The sequence below is a fragment of the Benincasa hispida genome, chromosome 3 (assembly GCF_009727055.1).
Source record: "Benincasa hispida cultivar B227 chromosome 3, ASM972705v1, whole genome shotgun sequence".
Lineage (NCBI taxonomy): Eukaryota > Viridiplantae > Streptophyta > Magnoliopsida > Cucurbitales > Cucurbitaceae > Benincasa > Benincasa hispida.
In genome coordinates, this window is record NC_052351.1 from 28,013,417 (window position 1) to 28,040,108 (window position 26,692).

Consider the following 26,692-nt stretch of genomic DNA (forward strand, 5'->3'; position numbering starts at 1 on the left):
GCCCTTCAGGGATCTTTCTATCTACTTACCCCTACCTCGAGGAATGAGTGAATTTCATCTTGTGTAGCTGAGTTCCCAGCTACCAAATCAGACGAATCCCTAAAATTATAGGTTTGAATCGGTGACCTGGCCACAGGCACCCATACAAATCAAAGGACCGCCCTCAATAGCAGGAGTTCCCAACTCACTTAGGATTGAGGTCATGTTACCTATGGTCATCCTTGTGAAGTAAAGTCTCTGTCATGAACGATGTTATATAACGAGACGTTAACACTTTGTGGTCAGGTCTTATACAAACTCTTTGTATAGGACGCCCTCGCTTGCATGTCCCTAACACGAATGATCAGGATCAGACCATCTGTGACGTCACAATACTTGTGACCATTCCACAAAGCGGGCCACATCCGTAGCATTACCAGGATAAGGTTTCCCTCTTATATCCATATACTACAGACCATTTTGGTTATCACTCAAGACATGATCCACTTGTATGTCACCACATACATGCTTGAGTCACATACAGATGACCAGGGATTTTATGTTTATTGATTTGTGGTAAAGCAAATAAAACAAGTAACTTAGAAAATACAAGATGCGGAGTAAATATCATATATTAACAACATAAGCATTCGTACAAACTGTTTACAAACTACAAGACACGAGACATTAGGGCATCAACCCCAATAGCATCCTATGTCCCCAGCTATCTACCCAGTCTTACCCCTGAAATGGAAGTCTTATTGAACCGACATTGTTGAGCCAACCCTCACCCATGCAAATTAAGAATAGTCTCAAGTAAACAGGAGTTCATAGTTAGCTTAGGATTAAGGTTAAGTTACCTAGGTCATCGTTTTTAAATAGTCAGTCTTAAACAGTAAACAACGTTATAAAGTAAGAGTGACTTATTTCTTGGTCCGATCTTATACAAACTCTTTGCATAGGACGCCTCCACTCACATGTCTCCATATGAACGAATTAGGATCACTTCGTTTGTAGCACTTTACAATAATTGTAACATCTACAAAGTGGGCCGCATTTGATAGAGTCCCCAAAATAAGGTACTTAGCCTTATTCATATACTATAGACCATTTTGGCTATCTACTCAAACTTGATCCTCACTTATGTCTCCACATAAAGTTCATTTACTCATGTAATAGCCATAGATCTTAGTTATTGGATTTATTTATAAAACGAAATGAACAATTCATATATTCAATAACAACTTCATTGAATCAAACTTCAATAACATCTTTATTGATTAACAAAATAAATTTATTGTTTACAAACCACGAGTTTTAGGACATAAAACCCAACAGTATATGGCCAAGGCAACACTCGCTCCTCAATGCGGGGTATGCTCGCGAAACTCATTATGAGGAAGGTGAGTCTCACACCCATTAATAGGGGGCTCGTGAGACTAATTCTCGTGACTCTAGTAGTCACTGGAGTGACTATGAGCATCCTCATCGTGGTGTAATCTATGTGCCTCTGAGGAGCTCGTCTCAGCCAGTACGCTCATATACGGGTTGATAACGGGCAAAAATGCACGTTATCATAGTGCTAAGTTCTTAAACAATGTTGGATTGCGTTGATGAAATATGTTAAATTGCGTCCATTAAGCATAAATTCTATAATATTGTGGTCACATGCATTTAGCGCATTAGAACTATTGATTTTTGTATTTTTGTGCAGAATATGCGTTAATACAATGCAAAGATTGCGATCAAAGGAATTTATTAGTCGAGCGCAACTTCACCGCAAGAGTTTGCGTTGATAGTGCTCGCAAACATTCGCCCTAGAAGGATCGCTGCAACTTGGTCAGCGCAACATGGTGGACACATCTAGGTGAAAGGCCAGCTAAAAGCGATGAGACAGAAAGCTGATGACAATGAATCCAAATTAAGATGACAACCGATAACAGTCACGAAGTACATTCAGCTTTATTAGTGATAATTATTTGGCGCGTCAATCGGGAATTAAAGTTGTCCCATCTGTACAACCAGGAGAGAGAAGCCACCTTTCACCATTGATGCTCTATAAATACTAAGTGCATTCTTCAGAAAAGGGGTTCACGATATATAACTGGTTCACCATTTTTACAACGAGTTGTCCAGCTCGCACGACTTGTTCTTAATTTTCTTCCATTTTTAAGGCGGAGCAAGAGAAGAGTGATGGCGTCGGAGATCGCCAAGGGCAACTCGAGAGAGAACCTTGAGGCGTAAGAGCAGAGAGCGGGCCGACTCTCACGAGAGCGAGAATATCTTTAGAGCACGAGTAGAAATAGTGTAAATGCCTGGCAGCAAGAAATTGCTATCAGGCACTTTATTATACTTGCATTGTTATTTGTACTTCATCTTCATATCTATTCAATGGAAGTTCTATTTCTACATTTACTCACTCTCTTAATACGTATAAGTAGCTAAACTAGTTGAATGGGTTGAGAAGAACTAAGCTAACATGACCTAGGAAGTTTATTGCTTGCGATTGTCTTGTTTTATGCTGTGAAAAATACCCTTTAGAGTTTACTCGAGAGAGAGTCTAAAGAAAGAACCTAATGTCTCGAGAGAGTTAGGTTAGAATTTGGACTCGAAAGAGCAAGATTAGGCTTGCATAAACAAGAGATAAGGACTTAGAGATAAGCTATGTTTGTCAACTTGCATCGCATGCATCCTAGGAATGAGAATGATATATGTCGTCGTATATTTGTGTGAATGTCATGTTGTCATCACATAAATAGAGATAGAGGTTTATGTGTAAACCCTGTAGACTTATCGCATATTTATCGCATGCCTTCTAGTCTTAAAAGTCGTGGTATTCACACCGAGAGGTGGTTTACTATTATATGTATGTTGCATGATCGCAAGCATGAACGCATTCTAGGGAATGTTAGCCGAAATATTTCTCAACCCGTTCACCGCATATTCGTCGCATTTCTCGTTTACCAACTCTTTTTAATCTCCGCCGCATTTGTTATTTACTTTTAATCAATGCAATCGACAAACCAAACACTTTATTTATTTTCTCGATTACCGCAAAGTTTTCATCAAAATTACCAATGCAATCTATTTTCACAAGTCCCTGTGTTCGACCCTAGACTTACCAAGAAACTCAGAGGAATTTACACTTGAATTCCGCTGGGGAAACTTAAGTGCACAACGCAATTCCATCAACTCATATCATCCATATTTCCACCTAATAAAATAACGTATCATGGGTCGTTCATCAACCCTAGTGTCCTATATCGCCTCTGCCTATCCGACATGATCAGTGGTGTGGGTGTGATCCTTGTCTGTACAAAAAAACAAAGAATTTGTTAGTTATATGTGACGTTCACATTAAATCCGAGTAAATATTGATGTAATACACTAACCTCACTAAACTCAAACACATCTCCTTGCATCATTCTCGTCGACAGTGAGTATGTACACTCCTACCTCAGGAATCGAGGTGTGGCATGTCTATTTAGTCGAGTTGCAACAAAAATAGCTATCGAAAGAATGAGTGCGATCCCAAGTGTAGTGATCTTATCCGAAACAAATAGATCCATCCGAGTTTTTTCTTCTTTTTTGGAAGGTACAAGAAAGACATAAAGTTCTTAAACAAGAGTTCCATTTCGTCCTCTCATCAGGTAAATCCCGTGACTAGTAGTTCCGGTTAGCCCACTTGCCCGAGCACACTCTCAACTTGTAGATGCGCTTGCATTCTATCTCATCGTATCAAATTCTGTTCTGCGATATTTGAGAATCACCGTCAATACCTCAGTGTATCAAAGATGCACTTGCTAGTACTAGTACATCTGAGAATTCTTAATTGGCTAGTTGTAAATAGACCCAAACTGTGGAACAAAGGATTATCCCAACCGTTGATATGATCTTGTATGGCCACACCTACCATAATTAATAAATGATTATAAAACAGGAAAAAGTAATAACTGATATGTAACTAAAAAGGCCAAGGAATGGATTTTACCTGGAATCCATGAAGAAACCCTGATATGTTGTACTTGACAATGTAGCTCTTATTATTCTTGGACCTTTTCTTGTAGTTCTCGACCTTACCATTCAATCCTCTTTGCAATCCAAGTAACATCCTCTCCCATAGCACGTTTCCCTAATTGATGTTGTTAAAGTAATCCAAATCCTCCACATCACTTAATAAGGTCTTGTTGACATTGACCTTCGTCTTCTCCCTCCCCATCATAGCCAATTTAGTGTAATAGACCAATGTCATATTCAGAGCGTCTATGTCATTTTTAACCTTCCTCACAACTACTGGATTAGGTGATCGCTACAATCTTGTCATCAATAGGAATTCTTCTTTGGAGAATGTTACAATCGTATTATTCAAATCGAACGTCATAGCATCCTTCCTATCGTCTTCACCCTCCTTTAATAGAATGTAGTGGACTAATGGACTGTTGAAGATAATGTCCATATCTACAAATCATCCAAGTACCTTCTTCTTAAAGAGAGCAAGCTGAGTAAGGGTAAGATTCTCTTTCACTATCTTGTTAATCGTCCCAATGTGAGAGGATAGGCTAGTCGCTTGGTCTGGCAAACAATCCTAAGGAGGAACCTTGAGTTTTCTAGCCATTCTGCATAGAAAAACAAAAGAACATCAGAAAGTAAGCATTCTATTAAATACTCGATACTCAATGCATGCTACAACGTACTCGATACACGATACACGATACACACTATATGTGACTTAATGGTCGATTATCGAGCATCGATCTAATTTTCTACCTTCATGACTAATCCTACTCAAACCCTAAACCCAAACTCTAGACGGTCCCAAGTACCATAACTATGAAACCAAAATAGGAAAAAAAAACTCCAACTCCAGCTAAACATCCAAGATATGAAAACTGAAATGAAAATGAGGGAAAATTGTATCGATCGAGTATCGAGGAAAATGCAAATGCAAATGGAAAAAACACTAGACCAAAATATAAACAAAGAGACAAATGTTACCTGATGCGGAGAGGATCGAGGGAGAATTTTGAGTCAAGAAGTGCAGTCGTCTAAGGATATAGACTCAAAAGACGAGAGAGAGCTAGCAAAAATAGTTTAAGTGAACGGGTTGAAATGGCGAAGTAATGGAACGAGTTGATGTTTTAAGCTGTAGTTAAAAATTCAAAAGTTCAAGTATAAAGTAATTGAGTATCGAGTATAACGTGGCCATGATCGAGTATGGTGGATATAATCGAGTATGGTGGATATAGCATGTAACATCCCGAATTTCAGCAAAATTTAAGTTAATTATCTAAAACTATTGAGTTTAAATTTCCTTTCATTTGGAAAATTGGGGTTCAATTGAAATAATTGAAAAACTTTTATTGGTTAAATTGAATTTAATTGATTAGATATTCAAACTGATTATCTTGAAAATATTGAATTTTTCTTCCCTTTGATTTTGGATTTTAGGGCCAACTTAAAAAAATTAAAATAGATAATTAATTTCGTGTGGTTTTGAATTGATTTAAATATTTGGAAGAATTTAATTTGTATCAAATTGATGGATCTTATGCCCTTTAATTTTGGTTTTTGAAACCTATTAAGATAATTTCAAAAGTTAATTGATTTCTAAATTTAATAGAATCTTTGGAGATTTTGAAGATATTGTGATAAAATATTTTATTTATCTTTTCAAAATTTGAAAAAAAATAAAAGAATTGAGATTTTTTCGAAATTAAATGAGGGTGAAAAGAGGTCAAAAATTAAAGGAGAATGCAATTCGATTTTTCAGCGACAGCTTCCACAAAATTGTCGATTGCCAGAGTTTGAACCGTTGGATCGTGCTCAAATTTGGTCAGTCTGTTCGAGACATATAGAGTTTCATTTTTGAATGGTTGGATCGTTGTTTGAAGCTCTGGTTTGTTCGTAATCGCTGCTGAATAAAATCTGTAAACTAGAAATTCCCCTTCTCTCCCACTCTTCCAAACCCTTCTTATGCAAGACTCTCACTACCAGCTGCTAGCCTAAACAATTTATGCCGTCCGACAACAACACACGCTGCCTATCTATGGCAATCACAAGTCGATGCACTGTCGGCCACCATTGCCCCGATCTTTGCCAGAATTTTGAGGAAAACCTTGGATTCAAGGTTTGGAAGTTTTGAGGCATTGACCATCAAGCTAGATACCATTTTGTTTTGCAGAAAATTGGTGAAGATAGATTGGCTAATTAAATCGAGTATTGAAATTTGTCTTGGACCAAGCCACAACTTTAGGTTGATTCAAGTGTGCTAAAGAAGTTCTAAGGAGATTTTATTTTGCATTTTTTTACCAAGTTGAGATAAGTAATCTTACTATTGGAACTTCCCTAGTGTCTGACAATGATAATTATGATTTATTGAGGATTATTAGTTAGCATGATATTTGTGTCTGCCTTCATTGATTGAGGTTTGAAATGAATGGAGTCAGGAATTGACAAATATGATTTACGAAGGATATATTGATAGTTTGATGTTTATGTATGCCTTGCTGATATGAGAGTTTAAAAGGCTAGTTGCACATAGAGATGTTTGAATACTAGTATGATTTTAGTATATTGTTTTTATTGGAGATCCTGTTGAATTTGAGGAGGATGAGATGCATACATATGTTGTAAAGCTATGATGAAGAAATTTATATGTATATTGTAGAATCATGATAATGAGATGTATATGTATGATATAGAACCATGTTGAGATTGTGATGTCGAGATTGTGATAGTGATTTTACCCATTAGTTAGAATGCCCACTAGATATTGTGTTTCCTTTAGGATTCACCAGTTTGTGTTTCCTTCAAGATTCACCAGTTTGTATTTCCTTCGGGATTCACCAGTTTATGTTTCCTTCGGGATTCACTAGTTTGTGTTTCCTTCGGGATTCACCAGATATTGTGTTTCTTTCGGGATTCACCAGTTTGTGTTTCCTTTGGGATTCACCAGTTTGTGTTTCCTTCGAGATTTACTAGTTTGTGTTTCCTTTTGAAGGTTAAATTTGTGGTCCCTAGGTCTTAGAAATATTTTTAGAGGAGACTTGAATAAGACTTAAGGAAATTTTGGTGTATAATGAAGTATTCTTGAGAAATCTAGGAAAAAAGAATTGCAGTCGACTTGCTAAAGAAAATCTTTAGCTTATGCTTGAAGACAAGCATTGTTTAAATTTGAGGGTGTGATAACGGGCAAAAATGCACATTATTACATTGCTAAGTTATTAAACAATGAGGTTTTGCGTTGATGAAATATGTTAGATTGCGTCCAAAAAGCATTAAGTTTATAAAATTGCGGTCGCATGCGTTCATCGCATAGAAACAATTAATTTTTGTGTTTGTATGTAGAATATGTGTTGACGCAAGGCGAAAAGCGCGATCACAAGAGATTAACAGACGAGCGTAGCATTACCGCAAGGCTTTGCAGTGATTTATGTTCGCAAACATCTACTCAAGAAGGATTGCTACATAGAGCCGGCGCAACTTGGTGGGCGCATCTGGGTGAAAGGCATAATTAATCACGATGGGACAGAAAGCTGATGACAGTCGAATCTGAATTAAGTTGACAGCCGCTAACGACAACAAGTACATTCAGCTTTTTGGTGACAAATATTCGGCGCATCAGTCAGAGAATTAAAGCTATCTCATTTGTGCAATCAGAAGAGAGAAGCCACCCTTCACCTCGAAGCTCTATAAATACAAAAGGCATCCTTCAGAAAATGAGTTAACAAGTTCACCTATTCACCGATTTAGGATCTTTAGTCGTGTTTATAGTTTTTTTTTTTAATTTTTAAGGCGGAGCAAGGGAAGAGTAAAGACGTCGGAAGATTGCTCAGGGCAACTCGAGAGAGAACCCGAAGGCGTAAAAGCAGAGAGCGGGCCACTCTTGTGAGAGCGAGATTATCTTTTGAACAAGAGTAGAAAGACAGTGTAAAAGTCTAGAAAGCAAGAGATCGCTACCAGGCTCTTTATTCTCTTCCTACATTGTTATTTTGTACTTCATCTTTATATTTATACAATGGAAGTTCTTATTCTACATCTGTTCACTCTCTTTGCATGCATGAGTAGCTAAGCTTGTCGAATGAGTTGAGAAGAACTAAGCTAACATGACCTAGGAAGGTCATTGCTTGCGATTATCTTGTGTTATGTTGTGCCAAACATCCCTTTAGAGTTACTTGAGAGAAAGTCTAAAGAAAGAACCTAAGACTTGAGAAAGCTAGGTTAGAATCTAGACTCGAGAGAGCAAGATTTGAACTACATAAACAAGAGATAGGGACTTAGAGATAAGCTCTGTTTGCCAACCTGATAGGAATGATATTATGTGGTCGCCTTATTTTTGTGTGTGTCATTTTGTCATCGCATAAATAAGAATAGAGGCTTATGTGTAGGTCCTATAGACGTATCGCATGTATCGCATGTGTTCTAGTATTAAAAGTCGTAGCATTCGCATCGAGAGATGGTTTACTATTGTATGTGTGTTACATGATCGCATAGCATGAACGCATCCTAGAAAGTGTTAGCTAAAACCCTTCTCAACCCGTTCACTGCATACTCATCGTATCTTCCGTTTTATCAACTCTTTTTGAACTTCGCCACATTTGTTTATTTTCATTACCGCAACAAACAAAACCAACAACTATTTGAGTTACCGATTACCACAAGGTCTTCTGAAAATTACCACCGCATATTGTTTTCCCAAGTTCCTGAGTTCGACCCTGGACTTACCAAAAAACTCAGTGGGGTTTACACTTGGATTCCACTGAGAAAACTTGAGTGCTCAACGTATTTTCATCATCGCATTTCATCCATAATTCCACATCATAAAATAACGCATCAATTCACCAATTTGTGTTTCCTTCGGGATTCACCAGTTTGTGTTTCCTTCGGGATTCACCAGTTTGTGTTTCCTTCAGGATTCACTAGATATTATGTTTCCTTCGGGATTCACCAGTTTGTGTTTCCTTCAGGATTCATTAGATATTATGTTTCCTTCAGGATTCATCAGTTTGTGTTTCCTTCGGGATTCATCAGTTTGTGTTTCCTTCAGGATTCACCAGATATTGTGTTTCTTTCGGGATTCATCAGTTTTGTGTTTCCTTCAGGATTCACCAGATATGTGTTTCTTTCGGGATTCATCAGTTTTGTGTTCCTTCGGGATTCACTCAGTTTGTGTTTCTTTCGGGATTCACCAGATTGTGTTTCCTTTGGGATTCACCAGAGGTAGTGGGCATATTTAGCTACAGTAGGATAGAACTCAGTTTTTCATGTATGTATGTGTCCCATGAGGACTAGGACAGTTTATATGTTCCACCAGAGGTAGGCATCTAGAGGACATAGATGCCTAACCTGACCCCAATAGTAGGGTTACTTACTGAGTATTTTATACTCATTCTTTCTCATGTTGTTGTTTCAGGTAAGGGTAGAGATGTACAAGCGATGGACAAGCGGAATTCGTGATAGAGCCACTAGGACTAGTTTTATGCTTTCGCTCATGAGATTTAGATTTCTTTTCATGTTTTTCTTAACTTTCAGTTTTGATATTTGAAACTTACTATTAAGAATCGTTTTCAGACTTATTTATTATCATTTATGATTTATGGATACCCTATTGTTATTTTTAATATTTGAATTTAATGAAAGCCTTTTGCACTTACCTTATTTATTTAGCATTTATTTCACCATAAAAGAGTGTCGTTTTAAGTTCCATGCATACATGTATTTAGTAATGACCTGACTTAAGTCCTAAGGAGTCGGGTCGTTACATAGCACGTGTCGAGTGCCGTCATACACCGTGTATCGAGTATCGAGTGACTCGTCATTAAGAAATGAGTGGACAAGTCATTGAGAATCGAGTTCCTTAGTAGTGGCAGACGCACGGGATGGATTTAGAAATGAAACGGTAAAATTTTACATGAATGGCGCAAGCAAAAGGCCACTTTCCATTTCCTTTTCAATAGGTAGCCATGTAGTACACATTTGTATGTGATCAAATGGATTCCTCCTTTCCGAGCTCAAAGGGTGGATTTTTCTTTACATATACATTTTCACAAAGCAATCCCTCTCAAAAATTTAAGCAGCAGGTTTTTTGTATTGTCGATATGTGGTTTATCATTTTAGCGTTATCTCTGTTCAACTTTCCCATTGAGTGAGTGAGGGCCATTTCTAATCTCTACCTCTCTCTGTCCTTTTTCCGCCATGGCTTTCTCTGCATCTCTTTCTCACAACTCTTTCTCATGCCTCACTCAATTCCCACAAAGTTTTAGAAGAAACCCACTTCGTTTTCAACTCATTCGAGCCGTAAAATCCACTGAACCGGAGAAGGTATCGGAGACCAAAACCCAGGAGCCTTCCAGGACTGAACCTTCAAGTTCAAGCTCCCCCACCCCCGCTCCCAAGGTTCCAAAGAAGCCCGTCTATTCGAGTGAGTTTCTTCTTCTATTATGCCTCCGTCTATTGGGAATTTGAAGATTCAATTTAGATTTGTTAATTTCGTTTTTTATGTGCTTTCTGTAGTGAAGAAGGGTCAGATTGTGAGAGTTGATAAAGAGAAGTATCTTAATAGTGTTAATGTAAGTAGTTTTCTGTATTTTTTTTTTTTTTTTGTGGTAATGAGGTTCCTTTTAACAAGTTTATAAATTAACCAAAAATCTATTAATTAAGTCCATTGTTACTCAGCAAGGAGAAAGCTTCTTCATAACTTGCTTCATTACTTGTTATTTGTATTTTTTGTAATCTTTATATTTTCAGTTCGGCTGTATACCACCTATCTCTTTCTATGGCATAGCCAAATCGAACAAGAGAAGTAGAAGAGATACTTTTCCAATGGTTTCGTGGCAGGAGGGAAGGGTGGAAGAAATGTAGGAAACAAAGGAACAACCCCAAGTGATGAACTTCAACCATTAATGAACAAATAGAAGAAAATATGAAGTTTCTTCTAGTTTGGAATCTTATTCATCCAGTGGAAGTAAGTAGGGCGTGGACTATCAAATTCTTCTAACTGGCTCACTGAGCTGTGTTTGAGTTATGCTTCTCCTTTGATCCATTCTACTTTTCCTCGTTGAAGCATGACTGGAAAAGTGTGGCTACAATAGGTTAATATAGAATGGTAGGCAACAGTCTGGATTGTACACGAGTATGAACAATTAAAGTGTAGTTCAACTCTGTCCAAGGGAATTTCTATAACAATAATCAGCCTGTGTGGATTCTATCTATCTCTTAGGATTCAGGTAGGCCTCCAATTGTAGAAGTATTCGAAAGAAAGGATAAAAAGGGGAAGGCCACTCTTAAGAGTTAGCTTGCTAGGCTGTGTGTACACTTTATATGGTAAGGAGTGAGTTTGTTTCAATCTCTTTAATTGACCTTGAACAAGAATTCAGTCATTCAAACGTAGTTTCTAAAGCAATGAATCACCGTGGAGTTCTTGACCCTTCTTTTCCTTGAGCAAGAGTTGTATGAGTCCCACTTGAGTGCTTTCGTTTCTAATGACTTCAAGGTACATAAATAACCCAGGTTGTGGTTCAAATCCTCAAATAAGGACAATAAAATGTTATAGGTAACTCCCATCATCGTTGGTAACGTTGGTCTAACAAACATTTGCTGGAGTCAATTGCTAGTTCTTCATACAAAATGAGTTGGTGTTGGTCTTCCAATTCCTCCAACCCCCCTCCCCCGCACACACACACCTGAATCATCTTGAAAGAGGGATGTCTTCAAGACCATTGACACGTGGCATTATTGTCATCAGTTTGTGTTCCAACTTCTAGGGTGTTGCACTAGTCCTGTGATCATGACCTCACCTTTGTGCTCAATTATTATTGTCAAGATTGGGGCCATGGGGGAACTGTCCGTGATAAATGGGAAGAAGGTGAGATTGTTTCAAGTCATCATATGTCTCAATGAGTGGACGTAAACTTGAATCTTGACATCTTTTTCTCTGGAATGTTGTATAAGAAGAAGAAAGTTAATGTTTTATTTCATCTTCCTCTATCTTTGCAGACCATTAAACAAAGAATGATATTGGAGGTCCAAAAATGAGAAAAAGAACGGTTATTAGTTAGGGTTAAGTCAACCAAGTGAACCTTATTAGGGAATGCAAACTAGTGAACCTGAGATTATTGTCCAAGACTTGATTTGGATTCAATCGTGTAATAAAACAAGTGATATATTGAGAAGTCAACATCTCGCTCCATGACTATTTGAAAATAAAACAAGACATGATCATGGAGTTTACTCCATCTACCTTTTCAGGAGGAGAGATTTTTATGGCTAGCTGGGACATGTGCTTTGTTGTGGGGTCTTTGGGAGGAGAGAAATAATGAAATTTTTCAGAGGGCTTGATAGGAAGTCTTTGGATGTTTGGTCCCTTGGAAGTTGGGAGATTCATTTTTCTCTCAAGGCTTCTGTGACAAACTCTCTGTAATTATTTGCAAAGTCTTCTTTTGCTTGATCAGAGCGTCTTTTTGTACCTATGCTCCCTTTTGTGGGTTTTTTTTCCTTTCTTTTTTTGTGTATGTCTTCGTATTTTTTTCATCATTTCACAATGAAAGTTGGTTTTTATATAATAAATAATAATAATAATAATAATAAAGCAAGAGAACAATAGTCTAACAAAGGGTTTGATTTTGTGAGCGCTTCTCTCCCTGGCCTGTCCTGTATAAGTGTTATCTATCTAGCCAACAAAGAAAGTTTTCACAGAAGTTGTTTTCTCTTCCTTTATAACATTCGTTTGATTAACTCTATTTAATATCTTCATTCATCACCATCGAATTTTAGAACACAAAGTTAATGTTAGTTTGAAGGAATGAAATTTGAACTGTGCTCATTCTCCCATTGATTAAGACATACATTTTTCCTATTGTTATTGGATTGATGACAAACAATTTCTTTTGTTCTTTATCATTAGTATCTATCTGTTGGACATCCACCTTACTACAAGGGCTTGGATTACATTTATGAAGACCGTGGTGAGGTCAGTTTATACAGATTACACTCAATCCTATTAAAATATCAAGGACTTCTGATGAGTCAGCTATTTGGTGTCAATCTTCTTTCTTCAGGTATTGGATCTTCGCATTTTCGAGACAGGAGAATATGCACTTGTGAGTATCATTTGGATTCCATATATATATATAATGCTTTGGCTTTTCTTTTTCTTTTCTATAAGATCTGTTGGACATCCACGTTATCACAAGTTTCTTTACTACTGTAATTTATCAAAATAGTGAGAGAAAGGAAAATTAGGTCAAGCAAAATGGATGTTTCCCTTGGTTGCTAATGCATTGTTGTGTTACATTTTTACTCAAAATTCTTGGACAGATTGCATGGGTTGGTATTCCAACTGCACCAGCTTGGCTGCCGACAGACATGCTTATAAAGGTATTTATTTTAAGCGGTGCTTGATATCTTTCACATCCTGCGGTCATTAACTCGTCACCTACAGGGAGTATCAAATAAGCAAGAGCATATATTTAAACATTAGAATCATGGATAGTAGGAGAAAAGCTTAGCAATACAATATAGGTTAGTTTCTTACATAAAAGTTACCCTTCATCAGTTCATCTCAACGAAGAAAAGTAGTCATCCTTAAATGAATTTCCTAGAGTAGCATCAATGATACAGAAATAGCATTGACATCCTCAAAGGAGGCTGTCAATGAAGGTATAGAAAATCGATATTGGAATTTTTATCATTCACTACTTTAGTTTCTTTTTTCTTCCTTTAAAGATTCAATGGGTGGTTTTAGAAGACATGTTCTCGCATTGCTTACTCAAACTTTGCTCCCCCTCTTGTATTGGGTGTCCCACCAGACGTGATACTCATGACCTACCCTACTAATTCTTAGGGAAGCTCACCAAAAGTCACTCCTTACAATACACTCATAGTCCTCCCACTAATTCTTGGGAAGACTTTGCCTACCCCAAAGTCAATTCAGTGACACACCTAGGATTTTAAATCCCATGTGATAACAAAGTTTTTCTCTTTCTCCTGGCTTCTTTTTCGAGTTTGAGACGGCTAGATTTTAAATTATGAAACTTCCCTTGGATAACGGTTTGGTTTTTTTTTTTTAAAAAAAAAAAAAAAAAAAAAAAAAAAATTATAAACATTACTTCTACTTATTTGTTTTTTTTTTCTTTTGTTTGTTGAAAATTATCAAAAGAAGTTTTTAAGTGAAATTTGATTAAGAATACCAATATTTAGTTAGGAAAAACAAAAACTTTAGTAGAAAAGTTATAAGAAAACAAACCCAACGTTGTTCGGTAGAATTTTTTACCCAAGATTTGGTATGTATCTTGAAAACATCCCACCCTTGCCAAGTCGCCACAGGGGATACCCTTATTGGGGTTTTCTTTCCTTTTTCTTCTTCCATCTTTTTAAGATTCTGAAGGTTAAAAATTTAGACCCAGAGAAATGGGCAGGTCTGTATAGAATAACTTCCATTGTTAAACCATTTCTTGAATTGTTATGATAACTTTGCCCTTTCTGGCAGTCGGAGAAACTCAACTACGAAAGACTCTAACCACAGCTTTGGATCAACGATGCTCACTTGATGGTCTATAGTTTACACTTCTCCCCACGTCTCTGTAAAGATGTGTAATTCCAAAATACACCATTAATTATTCATCACATGCCTTTTGCAACCCTTGATGTTGATTCTGTTAATATTTAACATCAATGTACTAGAACAAAGGAAAAATAAGTGTTTTTATGAAGAATGATATTGTAAGTAAGAAAGGATGGAAGAAACCTCCTGAGAATCTTGGTTTTGGATGCCTGATCTAAGTTAATGATAGCAGGTAATAAACTAAAACTGATTATTACATATACAGACCACCTTCCCTTTACAAGGACCAAAAAAATATTGTTACAAGGTACAAGATATCTCTAAGCAATTACATCACATCCCTAGTTAGAAAATTTTATCCCACCATCATCAATCAAGTACTCTTTTTTTTCAAATTCTGATACATGAATAACTCAATCTCTCTTCACAATAAACTTCCAGAATTTCCATTAGAAAGCCCCAACGCTTACATATTTCTGATACACTGGATAAAATTACACCTGGGGATGTGAGGAAGATATTTTTCTTCTTTTTTCTTGAAAAGTTTAGTCAAAGAGGTCTTCTTGGTGATCCAACATGAGTCTGCACTTTCAATAGCGATGACTCTCGCAAAGGATCAAGGGTGAACAATGTGTTTGGTCTCGTGTTATATGCGTATTCATTCACATTGTATCCGCTTTGACCCACCCCCATGTAAGACGTGTGAGGTGGTGAAATATAACAGCTCTGGTGTGCAGGGCCATACGACCGTAATGGGCTAGAACATGGAGAGACAGGCAAGGATGTGATCAATCTTCCATTTCCCCTGCAAATAAAGCATCGATCTCATAGTAAGTACATAAACCTCAGGCCAAGAGGGTCGTAAAGGAAAGGGTGTTTAGTACCTAGGACTCGGAGCTCTGGAAGAGAATGTTGGGTTTGTCACATAATCTCCATCGCATATGCTTATACTTTTTCTGTTTGGATGCCGATCTAACAATGGCTGCATATAAAGTTGCAAAGGTATCAACTTATGGCCAACTTTTGTAATGTTATCAGAATTTGCAGATAAATTACAATCCAAGAGGTCCTTGGTTATTTCAATCCATGCTGATTGTTTTTTCAATTGAAATGTGATCAAAAGTTCTTCTCAAGCCTTTCTACATACTTATGCCAAGATAGTTAAATGTGAAATCCAAATCCAATCGATTCTAAGTTTTTGGATTTTTTTTTTTCCTAAAATAAAAAAGAAATGGTTTCATTTTGGCTTTGTGATTCTCTAAGCCAAGTGATGTCGAAAGGCTTACCGGATTCTGGATTCCATCAAAGCTAAAGGGGAACGCATCCAAGGAGAAGTTAACATCAGAAGCCCTTGGTGTTACTGCATCTTGAACAAAAGGGTGATCCAGTAGTTCTGCAGCAGAAGGACGTGCAGACGGATCCCGTTGCAAGCATAACTGCACAAAACTTTTAGCATCATTGGAGAGATGGTCTGGAATTTCAGGAACGTCTTTACTATTCCCAATTTTGAAAATGGCAGCCACCTGTTTAATTCCAAGATATAAGATAAATATGGCCCCCAGAGAATTTAACATCAGGAGTTAATGAAAAATCTGAGAGCAATATTTGAGAAAGATGTCCTACCCCTTCATATTTGCTCCAAGGCGGTTTAGATGTTGCCATTTCAAGAACCGTACACCCCAAACTCCAAATGTCTACAGCAAGACTGTAGCCATTTGTATTCATCACAACCTAAGATTCCATGATGAGAAACAACTATAAGGAAAGATACGGTGCAGGTGTACAAGTAAAAGAAAAAGCCCAATACAAAACAGAAGGATGTGGAGGAACATTTGTTTTCATAAACTAGAAGACAAAATTGTGTGAATTTCCACGTTTCTTTCTTCCTTTTCATTTATTCTTCTTTTAGCATTCAGCTTTTCTTTTGTCTGTTATTTAACGCAGAGGGAGCGAAAGGAAGTGAGAAAAAGTACCTCAGGGGCCATCCAATAAGGACTACCTTTGAAGGAAAGCATCGAAGTACAATTCGTTATCTGATTCCAACCAAAAAAAATGACATCAGAAATTCATATCTAGAAAAGTAAATTTAGTATTTACTTCCACTTGCCAAAGCATTTGAATTTAATTATTTTTTAAAATGTGGTTCAGTTTAGACGAGAAAAAAATAGTAACACTTTTTTCTCGTCTTCTGGACGAGAAGCGTTAATATACATACATGTTTTGCCATGCCAAAGTCTACCAACTTGACCTCGCCTTTTGGATCTACTAAGATATTTGCCCCTTTTATGTCCCTGCCATGAGAAGTATATTCCATTAATGTTCAAAAGTAAAAGAGAAAGTACCCTTTATTTTACATAAGGACCCACAAGTTTGAAAATAAGATTCCTAAGCAGTATTTACAACTAAAATACCTGTGCACTGTATTTCTCCCATGCAAATAAGCAAGCCCGGAAAGAATTTTTCTGGTATAATTTCTTATAACAGGTTCTTTGAAGGCGCCATATTCTTGAAGTAATTTGTGAATTGAGCCACCAGAAATGTATTCTAAATAGACTGAGAGTGACTCATCGCCCTGATATAGCAAATTTATCTCATAAGAATGAAGTGTATCAAAAAAATAAATTACAATATGATTAAGTTGTTTTGTTCACAGGGAAAACTTGCGTGCAGTATTGTTAAATAGTAGCTAGCATCCAAAAGAGTACAACTGCACTTACCATTTCACTACCATAGTACCGGACAATGTTCGGATGCGACAGCTGACTGAGCACAGTAATCTCCTGTTAGACAGCGAAAATGTTAAAATTACAACCTAGTGTCAAAACGGTAAAATGTACGGCCTTCAAACCCATAAAAACTTTCAAAAGACAATAGGTAGCAAGAAGTGAAATAACAAACAATAATACAACATTGTACTCAAACTGGAGAATAAGAATTACCTGGTTCAATTGCTTGAGACATTCCTTTGATGTTGGGTCATCACTTATAACCCTGACCTCTTTGATTGCACACATTTGGCCACTTACACTGCAATGAATTGAAGAAAATGGGTTAGAGTAGCAATAACAAAAAGAAACGTGGTGCCATGTCATTAACTTCATATTTCAGCAAGGGCTTCCTTTGAGATGCTAACAGGGAGGTCAACTCCGACGTAGTTTGTTTATATACTAACTAACATAGGAACCAACAGAGTACAACATCATTTTTAAGAATGAGTATAGCTTCAATCCATCCGTTACTATGAGACCGTAAAAATATCTTAATCAAAATCACCATTACCTGTTAAATCCAAGGTAAACATGCCCAAATGTTCCCCTTCCTAGAAGCCTTCCCTTCTTCCACTTTGAGTGTGTAGCTGTGTTGTTATCACCGATATTGATAGCTCGCGTGCTGGTCAAGGAAGAAGGGCTGGTGGGAGCACTTGGAGGAAGTGGTAGCTTATGGCATCGACTCTTCCCGTCATCTAGCTTGCTTGTAGGAGACTCCAGACTCATGCCACAGAACCGTGGGTTGAGAGGTGATGTAGGACTGGTGGGTGGTCCTTTTGATCCTGGACCTGGACTTCTTGGCCTTGTCTCTATTCTGTTATCGGCAAAACCTCTGAATTCAGACATATGGACTAAATTATCAAAAGCAATTCAGAGGCAAAGCTAAAAGTTATTCTTTGTGTAGCCATTACTTTTAATCTCTCACCGATAGGACTACGAGCGTCCTCTAAAAAAAAACTGTAAATTCTTTTCGTTCCCAGTTGAGAGAAACCTTATGAAGCAGTCAGGAGTTGATTTGAAAATGGAAGAGCATGAAACAGTATTAGCCACAATTTAGAAACAAAGTCAAGCTGAACCCCAGCTTTTTGTAACAAGTTTAAAACAGAAACTACTTATAATACCATATCAGCCATTAAAATTCTCCATTTCACCGACAACTTAACAGTGAGATGGACTGCTAAGCACACGGAACTAAACAAGAAACAGAACAAAGCCAGAATTACAAAGATATCAAAACATAGGTATAACCACAAGGCCCAGTTTCAGAAATCAGAACAGGAAGCAAGGAAAGAGATATTACGATCCCAACAGGGCCAAATAGACTGCAAAACTGGCTGTACTTCATTTAAAATTCTCAGAACATTCCAACTTCAGCAGAAGACTACAGAAACAGGGGAATCATCTATTACAGGGGAATTAAGTCCTTCAGGTTCATGATAGGATCTTAAATCAAATAATCAGAACCCAAAAACCTAAAAATCATCTGCGAACTCCAAATTTTGAAAACCCCAATATCAGAAGACGAAAGTACAAAACAAACAAGCACCGATCGGAGTCAAAAACCTTCCAAATTAGAAACCCACCTGTAAGCTCCAAATTGAAGCTGTTCTTGGGCAGATGGATGATCATCCGAAGACCCGGAAGAGCTAACACTGGAAACCGAACTCGACCCAGATCCATTCCCAGCTCCATGATCAATCCCAAGGCCGGAAGTAGCCGGTCGAGGAAGAGGAAGACTCTTATCTCCACTATCGGAGTCAAAACCAGAAAATCCAGAAGAGGCGCCACCAGAAGAGCCCAGATCCCTGCTACACCTGGGGGAATTGCGAGAGAAAATCACAGCAGAAACCTCATCGAAGCTCTTGGGTTTGTGGGTGGGGTTCTTAGGTTGAGTTTTGGGGGAAGAAGACTTGAAGAGGTTAAGAGAAGAAGTGGGTTGATTGTGATGGTCCTTGTTTCTACTCAATTTTTTTACCCAACCAAGAGGCATGATAGAAGGGAAGGGAAATCAAATCAGCAAAACCCCAGAAAGAATCAAAGAGGAGCAATCAAAGAATGAAAGAGAGGAATTGAAATTGGGGGGGTTCGAGGAAACTCAAAGAAGACGAAAGAGGAGTGTTAAGATGGATGACATGTGTGAAAGAGAGGAAGAAAAGTTGAAGAAGGAAGATGAAAAAGAAATTGAGATAATGAGAAGGGATTGGAGTAAAGTGGAGAAGGAGGAGGAAGAGGAGGAAGGAGAGACGGCAGACGGTGGTTGGATAAAGTGGGGGAAATGACGTGGCAACTTCATGAGAGGGAAGGGGCTTTAGAGAGAGAGAGAGAACAATGGAAGGAAGAGAAAGAGAGTTGCTTTCTGTTGATCTGTAAAAAAAATAAAAGAAAAAAGGTTTCTTTTTTAATTGATTTCCGTGTACCCAGTTGGCTGTTGGTGGCACCCTGTGAGAACCTTCTTCTTCTTTCTTTATCTCTCTCCCTCTCTCTTTCTTTAGTTTTGCTCCTTTTTCTCTTTCTTTCACACGCAGGCGAAACACGAAGCAAATTTAGATTTTTTTTATGCTTTATTTTTCTTAAAATATCAATTTTTATCTCCGAATTTGTTCTCTCTTTTCTTAGAAAAAAAAAAAAAAAACCCACAGACACTAAAGACAAAACATTGCTAGCCAGTAGAGTGTTGGAAGCCTCGGTTAAATTTTGAATTCTGAAATTAATAATGTTAGGCTAGAGTTATTTACTATGAGTTGGTCCGGAGATGTCTAGAAGGGAGAAAATAAAGTTTCTCGATAAATATACAATAATTTTTCTTTAGGTAAATTAAGGTACTTTTTCTCTCTTTAGTTCATCCCTTTTAATTAGTAATTGGTGATCTCTATTGTAATATCTTTGTTCGGAATTCTCTCCTTATATATCAATGAATTGTTTCTTCTACCAAAAAAAGAATAAATTTCAGTAGTGAACATTATTAAAATTGAATTCTTTAACACCTACTTATAAAATAGGTGAACGAAACATTCCCTTGATTACATAATTCAAGAATCCAATAGGTAGAATTAGAAATTCATCTACTCCCTAAATTGTTTGAATTGGAATGAACAAAAATACCAAAAAAAAAACGAAGAAAAAATCGATCAATCAGTAGCATAACATGCATCAAAGTGAGCAATTCTAGCACAAAGATGGTCCTTAATGCCTCGTCTAGGTATTAATCTCATCAACTATGTTCTTCACCTTAATAAAGTTTGAAGAGCAGTCGTTAATCAAATTCGAGGAGTATCAAGAGAAGAGAGAAAGTTGAGACCCTAAATAGCTGTTTAGGCTTCTGACGATTTGATAGATCACTCCAGAAGAAATTTTGAAACCTAACATATATGAGATTCAAGAGAATCACAGGCCTCCCACACTTTCTACTACAACATTCTTAGAATTCCACGAAGCATTGAAATTTAACTTTTATTCGTTCAATTGGGAGACACCACGATACTTAATTCGTTGGACTCTCCTCTTGAACAATAGTTTGTGAAAAATTAGACTCCCCACAAGATATAAATCATGTATGTGGTTGAAAGTGATTTAGTGAAGATTTATGATGTTTAATCAAAGTATAAAGAATTAAATGGTAATTAAGACCATAAACAATTAATTTATAATCTAACCTAAGACTACTAATTTACTCTATGTCCTTTTTCCAGTTTTTAATTTTTCCTTAATAATTATCACACAATGTGAAGTCTCTACTATGAGAATAATGTAACTATTTTCCTATTTGAAAGGTATATTTTTAGTTAAAACCACGTGAGATTGAGATTCATACATTAGGTTTTTTTGTGGGAAACTTGAAAATAGAAATGTGAAAGATAATGAATCCAATAAAAACATAGTTGTATTTCATATTTTTCTTATATGTATTTACTAATAGATGTAGAAATTAAATTGAAATTTAAACCATTGTCAAAATGTGTTTGATAATATATTTATAAATCATAAAGCTAATTATTGTTGCTCAATAAACATTAGGTTGAATATAAACTAGGTTTAAACCTTATTTGGTCCCTAAACTTTAAAACTTATTTTATTTTGGTCCCTAATCCATTAATTGTTGTTTCCAGATACGTCTATTCTAGTCTCTAAACTTTGAAGTGCTTACTTTAGTCTCTGCTATTAAAATTTTGTTAACTCTTAAACAAAATGATGAGATTACTTGTATTTTTAGATAACTAGATTGTCAAATAAGTTAATCACACTAAAAAAGATATAAGATTTCAATATTGAATTAGATGGTAAAGCAATTTTCTATAGGAGAACTCAAAAGTTATTTTGTATTCAAGATTTTGGTTGCTCAGTATTTTGGGACATTGGTTGTTGTCATTTTACTTCAATTTCATTTTGCTCAACATATGCTAGATGCAATTTCATCAAATGGTTAACAAAATCTTAATAGTAAGGATCAAAATAAACACTTTTTAGAAGTACAGAGACTAAAATAATTATTTTCAAAAGTTTAAGAACTAAAATAAAATAAGATCCAACGTTCATAGACCAAAATAAGATTTAAACCTATAAACTATAACTAATTTATTTGTGAACTTGGTTTATGACGAAATTTTTGTATAACTATTATTTTGTAATATAATATAATTTATAATTATATAATCATATTTTAATTTTTCAAAAGTAACTGAGTTTATGACATGAAATATTATATTTTTTAGTATTTTTTTATTTTTAATATAATTCTACATTTTAAAATTTCAAATTCAAGACCTAAATACATTGAAAATATAAAAATAATGTTGTTTTAGAATTTATACATTTTGGGTCATTGAATTCGAAAACAAATTTCAGACGACTGATCAAATGCATATTCGCTAATTAAACTAAAATAAAAATTGAATTGCCAACCAAACTCCCTTAGTTGGTTAAGACTATCTATATCATGTGTATAATATTTTAATCAATTGAGATAGGTTTAAGTTTGATGCATTCAAAAAAACATTATTATTATTTGTAAGTATTCAATAATGAAGTATATATATTAAGGCCACGTTTACTTATCCGTAAAGAGAATTAATATAATCTAATGAAATCTCATTGATAGATCAATCGTAATGGGCTATAATTGCAAATATAGTTGGATTGCTTTTAATCATGTTAATTAGAATTATGAATTCTGCCACATTTACTATTTTCATTATTGTTACCGTTACCTTTATTTTTTATGGTCAAATAATAATGATAACGGTAATAGTAAAGGCGTCAAAATTCATAATTTTTCTTTTGGAGTAGTAACAATAATAGTGAGCGTAATGGTAACTAAAATAAAGGTAATCAACCACACAGTATAACATACAATGTCACACACGATGTGTCAGCACGTGCAAGAACAAAGATAAGCTAAGATAAACAAACACAAGGTTTGGAAACCTAGTTTGGTGAAATATTACCTACGTCTGGGGAGCAGTGTGCCCGTGTAAAGATACTTTTACTAACAAAAAGTTAGTAAATATATGGCAAATATAGTAACACGCGAATAGCTCAACTCAATGAACAAACACTCAAGCTCCCTCTAAGTGTGAGATGATCTTCCAAGGAAACTTAAGGTCTCTCTAAGTATGAGAATATTAGTAAGTAAACATTTAGGCTCCCTCTAAGTGTACGACTTCCTCACAACGATAAGTTTTCCACCTTATTAGGAAAAACTCTTCACTTGATTAATTTATGCTCCCTCTAAGTTAGAGGATCCCTTCTCAAGTAATGATGAAATCTTAGGCTCTCTGTGAGACATAGAACAACCTTCTCACAAAGTACATTTCAACAATGATCACAAGAGCAACTTCAAGATTAACAATGATACAAAACACAGTTCTCACGTTCGGCCCTCACAAAAACCAGACTATTCAAGAATACAATAATCAAGAGTGAAAACCCTAGCAAGACAACATCTTGCTCCTAAAAAAGCACAACTGAAAAAGAAATTAAACTCATTCAATTAATCGAGCATGAATAAGGAAAAAAAAACCCTTGGGTAAATAAGATCGCAAAAAAAAAAAAAAAAAAAAAAAGATTAGGAAAGAAAATATCTGCAAACCCAGCAACCCAAGAGACATTATGTAAGACATTTTCCAAGACAACCATCAATCCAGTAAGTATCAATCATCCTTAAACAAATGTAACTCTAATAGTAAAAGTAACGATATGACGTAATTTTCATATGCAATTGGACTGAACACACTCTCTGTTCATCAATCAGTTTGTATTTTTGTTACAAATTTGAAAATGGACCTCACATATGCGTAATAATGATGAAAATATCGATGTCGATATCGATATCGACATTTCAATTTTACGGATATATTGATGGATATATTAACAAAATATTGATATCGATGAATATTCCAGTAAATCACAAATTTTATAAAATTTATATACTCTTAAACTAAGTAATAGATATTGTTATTAGTATTTTTGTTCATATTTGACTAAATAAATTACATTTTTTATGTTTTACAAGTATTAATAAAAGATGTAGAAGATATCCATAGATATTTAATATCGATATGGAACCCTTCGATTATCAGATAAGTTGATATATTGATGGATATTTTCATCCCTGATCAATACGAGTACAAAACACAAGTAAACAACACTGAAGGTAATAAAATGGGGCCCACTTTTTACATTAGATTTATTATGTTTTTAGTGGAGTAAACATGACTTAAGTTTCTCTCAACATAAACATAGCTTAATTAATTAGAATAATCTTATACCATCGACCTTGAAGTCAGATGTTTGTTTTCTTTGATTCGTAAAAATATAAAATTAATATTTGTCATTATATTGTTGCCATATAATTTTGTAATGGGGCTTTTAATTTTCCCCTTCTTTTTTTTCATACATATACCCTTTCGTTGGAGTAGCAATGAAAACATTTTCAGATTTGATATTATTTTATGTTGACTCCAAAATAGAATAAGTCAATTGACTCAAAGACAAATTCTATCAAATGCATACCTATTCAAAGTTAAGTTTTTAAAAAATGTTGTCATAAACTTGCTAAAAATTTTACACAAAATTTCCAAATCAAGTTACAGAACCTTCCCAAATTCAATCACAAAAATATCTTATTTGAACCAAAAAAAAAATAAAAGAGGAAAATAATAATAATAATAATAACAATAATAAATAATACTTAAATCCCAACTTGCTACTAAATAATATAAAAAAGAAGTACTAAAATTTCTCTACTTATAAGTTTTGATAATTAATAATTAAGAACAAAAAAAAAGGCATTACTATTTTAAAGTTAAACCAGAAGTTCACAATTTCAAAATCTGACTAATAATCTCAAACTTCAAAAAGTATTTAATACGTTAATAAAGTTTTATCATAGTAGCTAGGTTCATTTTTTTTTTTTAACAACAATTCCAAAGTACTTGCCCAACAAGTTTCTACACTTAAAAAATCATATTTAATAAAATAATTAAATCTAAAAATAGGTTAAATTACGTTTTTAATAAATCTTAATTTAGTTCATTTATTACTGATTTTATAGAAAATATTTTATTATCTATTAAAATTATCTTTATAATTGAAACTTAACAATATTTTTTAAGAATTTAAAAATATTTTTAACTGTTGAGATATTTATATACTAGAAACAAATTGTAATTTAGAATTATTATTAGGAGATTTTCAAAAATAGAAAAATAAGAAAATTATTTATACGAAATAAGAAAATTTTATTTTTTTTATAAAGCCTAATAGAAGTTTATAGTGTCTATCAACGATATAAATAAATAGAAATCTATCAATGTCTATCAATATTTTTTTATTATTTTTATAAATAGTTTGATATTTTTAAAAAAAAATCTCCTAATTTAAAATAAAAATGAAGAAAAAATAAGAATAGAGAAAAAAAATGGAACAAACCATCAGAGGGTTGACTTTAGGAAATGCGTTGGACTTGGGACAAGGGATTCCGTCCCGGAGTCATTTTTATATTTTTTTTATATTTTTGTTTAAAATTTGTTAAAAAAAAAAAAAAAGAAAAAGAAAAAGAAATTTAATTGTAAAATATTGAGACTATAATTACGTCGGCAATGTACGGAAATCACACGTCAATAAATATTCGGATGAGAATTGAAATCCCTTTTCCTCATATTCAATTCAACTCTACCAGTACCTCCCCACCCACTCTCTCATTTATCAACTAAATGAATATTTCATATATCTTTTTTTTAAATAATAAAAAAAACATACTTAAAAAAAGTTAAATGAATTTTCTTCTTATTTTAGAGAAAATTTCAATTCAATTAAAATTATGTAAGAGAGTTTCTTTTGGAGAGATTAAAGTTTTTTTTTTTTTTTGAAAGGTTAAAAGATCATACACTAATTACTTAGATTTTGTATTAAATATTCAATATCTAAGATTCACTATAAATCGGTCACTTATCAATTCTCTCAAAATACACAAACAAATATATAATATAATTCATTCTTATCTTTATCTCTTATTTTCTCTTTTAAGAATAATTGACCAAAAAAAAAATAGAGTTTTTAGGTGTGGAGCTTTAAGCTCAACTTTTCAGTACATAATAGTTTAAGTTACACAACGTTTCAGTTCGGTGTTGTATCTTGGAGGGAATAGACTACACACCATAGAGGACTCTCTTTAAAGAGACGAGATATCTATGTCTCAATATAATTGTTTATATATTTGTTTTTCAATATTTATTTCATTTTCTTCTGTTATTTATAATTATTTAACGATATCTGATTTAATCATTCACATCTATATTATTATTAGAGGAAAGTAGAAAATATTATTCATATTTTGTATCTTCAAAACCTCTTGTCGAGATTAACTATCTAGTTGACTTTGTAACTACGTTATTTTCTCAAATAGATGCAAACCATGGCACTCTAAGCACGTGGTTTTGTTAATTATTTGATCTTGTCAATCAATTGACTACTTGTATCCTAACTAAGATTTGACACTCCTAATATTAGTTAAACAATCGAGAGAATTGTTGGAGCTTCATTTTATATCCACAATTAGCATATATTATTTCTTATGAGAGCTAGTAGTGAGTATAATCTCATCTTGTATCCTCAATACCTTTTAGTTCTCAGTTTTCATCATGATTAACCATTTATATATTTTGTACTTAAGATGATCTCCTCTCAATTTAAAATAATACGTAATATATCATCATTACTGTAAGAACATACTCGCTTACTATCATTTTGTAACTTGTTTAATTGTTATTGCAGACGATCATATGGGACAAAATAGTTTACAAATCTATGATGTCCAAATTAAATGTATTGATCATATATGTATGAAATTTATATGAAAAGAATAGTCTCTATATAAGGTCATTTTCAT

The 26,692-nt window shown here is 34.7% G+C and overlaps 2 protein-coding genes across 3 annotated transcripts; one reads left to right on the top strand and one right to left on the bottom strand.

Moving 5' to 3' along the window:
• The first annotated feature begins 10,038 nt into the window (after nt 1–10,038).
• On the top strand, nt 10,039–14,705 carry LOC120072777 (NAD(P)H-quinone oxidoreductase subunit O, chloroplastic). The gene is made up of 6 exons (XM_039025267.1): nt 10,039–10,399; nt 10,492–10,547; nt 12,881–12,946; nt 13,035–13,076; nt 13,294–13,353; nt 14,465–14,705. Exons 1-6 carry the CDS (start codon nt 10,174–10,176, stop codon nt 14,492–14,494), a joined length of 480 nt encoding a protein of 159 aa, XP_038881195.1. The 5' UTR covers nt 10,039–10,173; the 3' UTR covers nt 14,495–14,705.
• Nucleotides 14,706–14,775: 70 nt separating this feature from the next.
• On the bottom strand, nt 14,776–19,799 carry LOC120072776 (mitogen-activated protein kinase kinase kinase 3). 2 transcript variants are annotated; one of them, XM_039025265.1, is made up of 11 exons: nt 18,891–19,799; nt 17,819–18,139; nt 17,479–17,566; nt 17,257–17,319; nt 16,951–17,111; nt 16,755–16,830; nt 16,513–16,572; nt 16,163–16,270; nt 15,826–16,062; nt 15,424–15,521; nt 14,776–15,344 (listed from the first exon to the last, which is right to left on the bottom strand). In XM_039025265.1, exons 1-11 carry the CDS (start codon nt 19,295–19,297, stop codon nt 15,089–15,091), a joined length of 1,875 nt encoding a protein of 624 aa, XP_038881193.1. In that variant the 5' UTR covers nt 19,298–19,799; the 3' UTR covers nt 14,776–15,088. The 2 variants fall into 2 exon arrangements, with proteins under 2 accessions (XP_038881193.1, XP_038881194.1); XM_039025266.1 differs by having other exon boundaries at nt 17,819–18,121; nt 18,891–19,798.
• Nucleotides 19,800–26,692: the final 6,893 nt, after the last annotated feature.

Coding starts and splice junctions, on each gene's coding strand:
- LOC120072777 (XM_039025267.1), top strand. CDS start 10,174: ATGGCTTTCTCTGCATCTCTTTCTCACAACTCTTTCTCATGCCTCACT. Junction 12,947..13,034: donor TTTATGAAGACCGTGGTGAG/GTCAGTTTATAC, acceptor TTCTTTCTTCAG/GTATTGGATCTTCGCATTTT. Junction 13,077..13,293: donor AGACAGGAGAATATGCACTT/GTGAGTATCATT, acceptor ATTCTTGGACAG/ATTGCATGGGTTGGTATTCC.
- LOC120072776 (XM_039025265.1), bottom strand. CDS start 19,297: ATGCCTCTTGGTTGGGTAAAAAAATTGAGTAGAAACAAGGACCATCAC. Junction 16,573..16,754: donor ACTTTGGCATGGCAAAACAT/GTATGTATATTA, acceptor GGTTGGAATCAG/ATAACGAATTGTACTTCGAT. Junction 15,345..15,423: donor TCCAGAGCTCCGAGTCCTAG/GTACTAAACACC, acceptor CTTTATTTGCAG/GGGAAATGGAAGATTGATCA.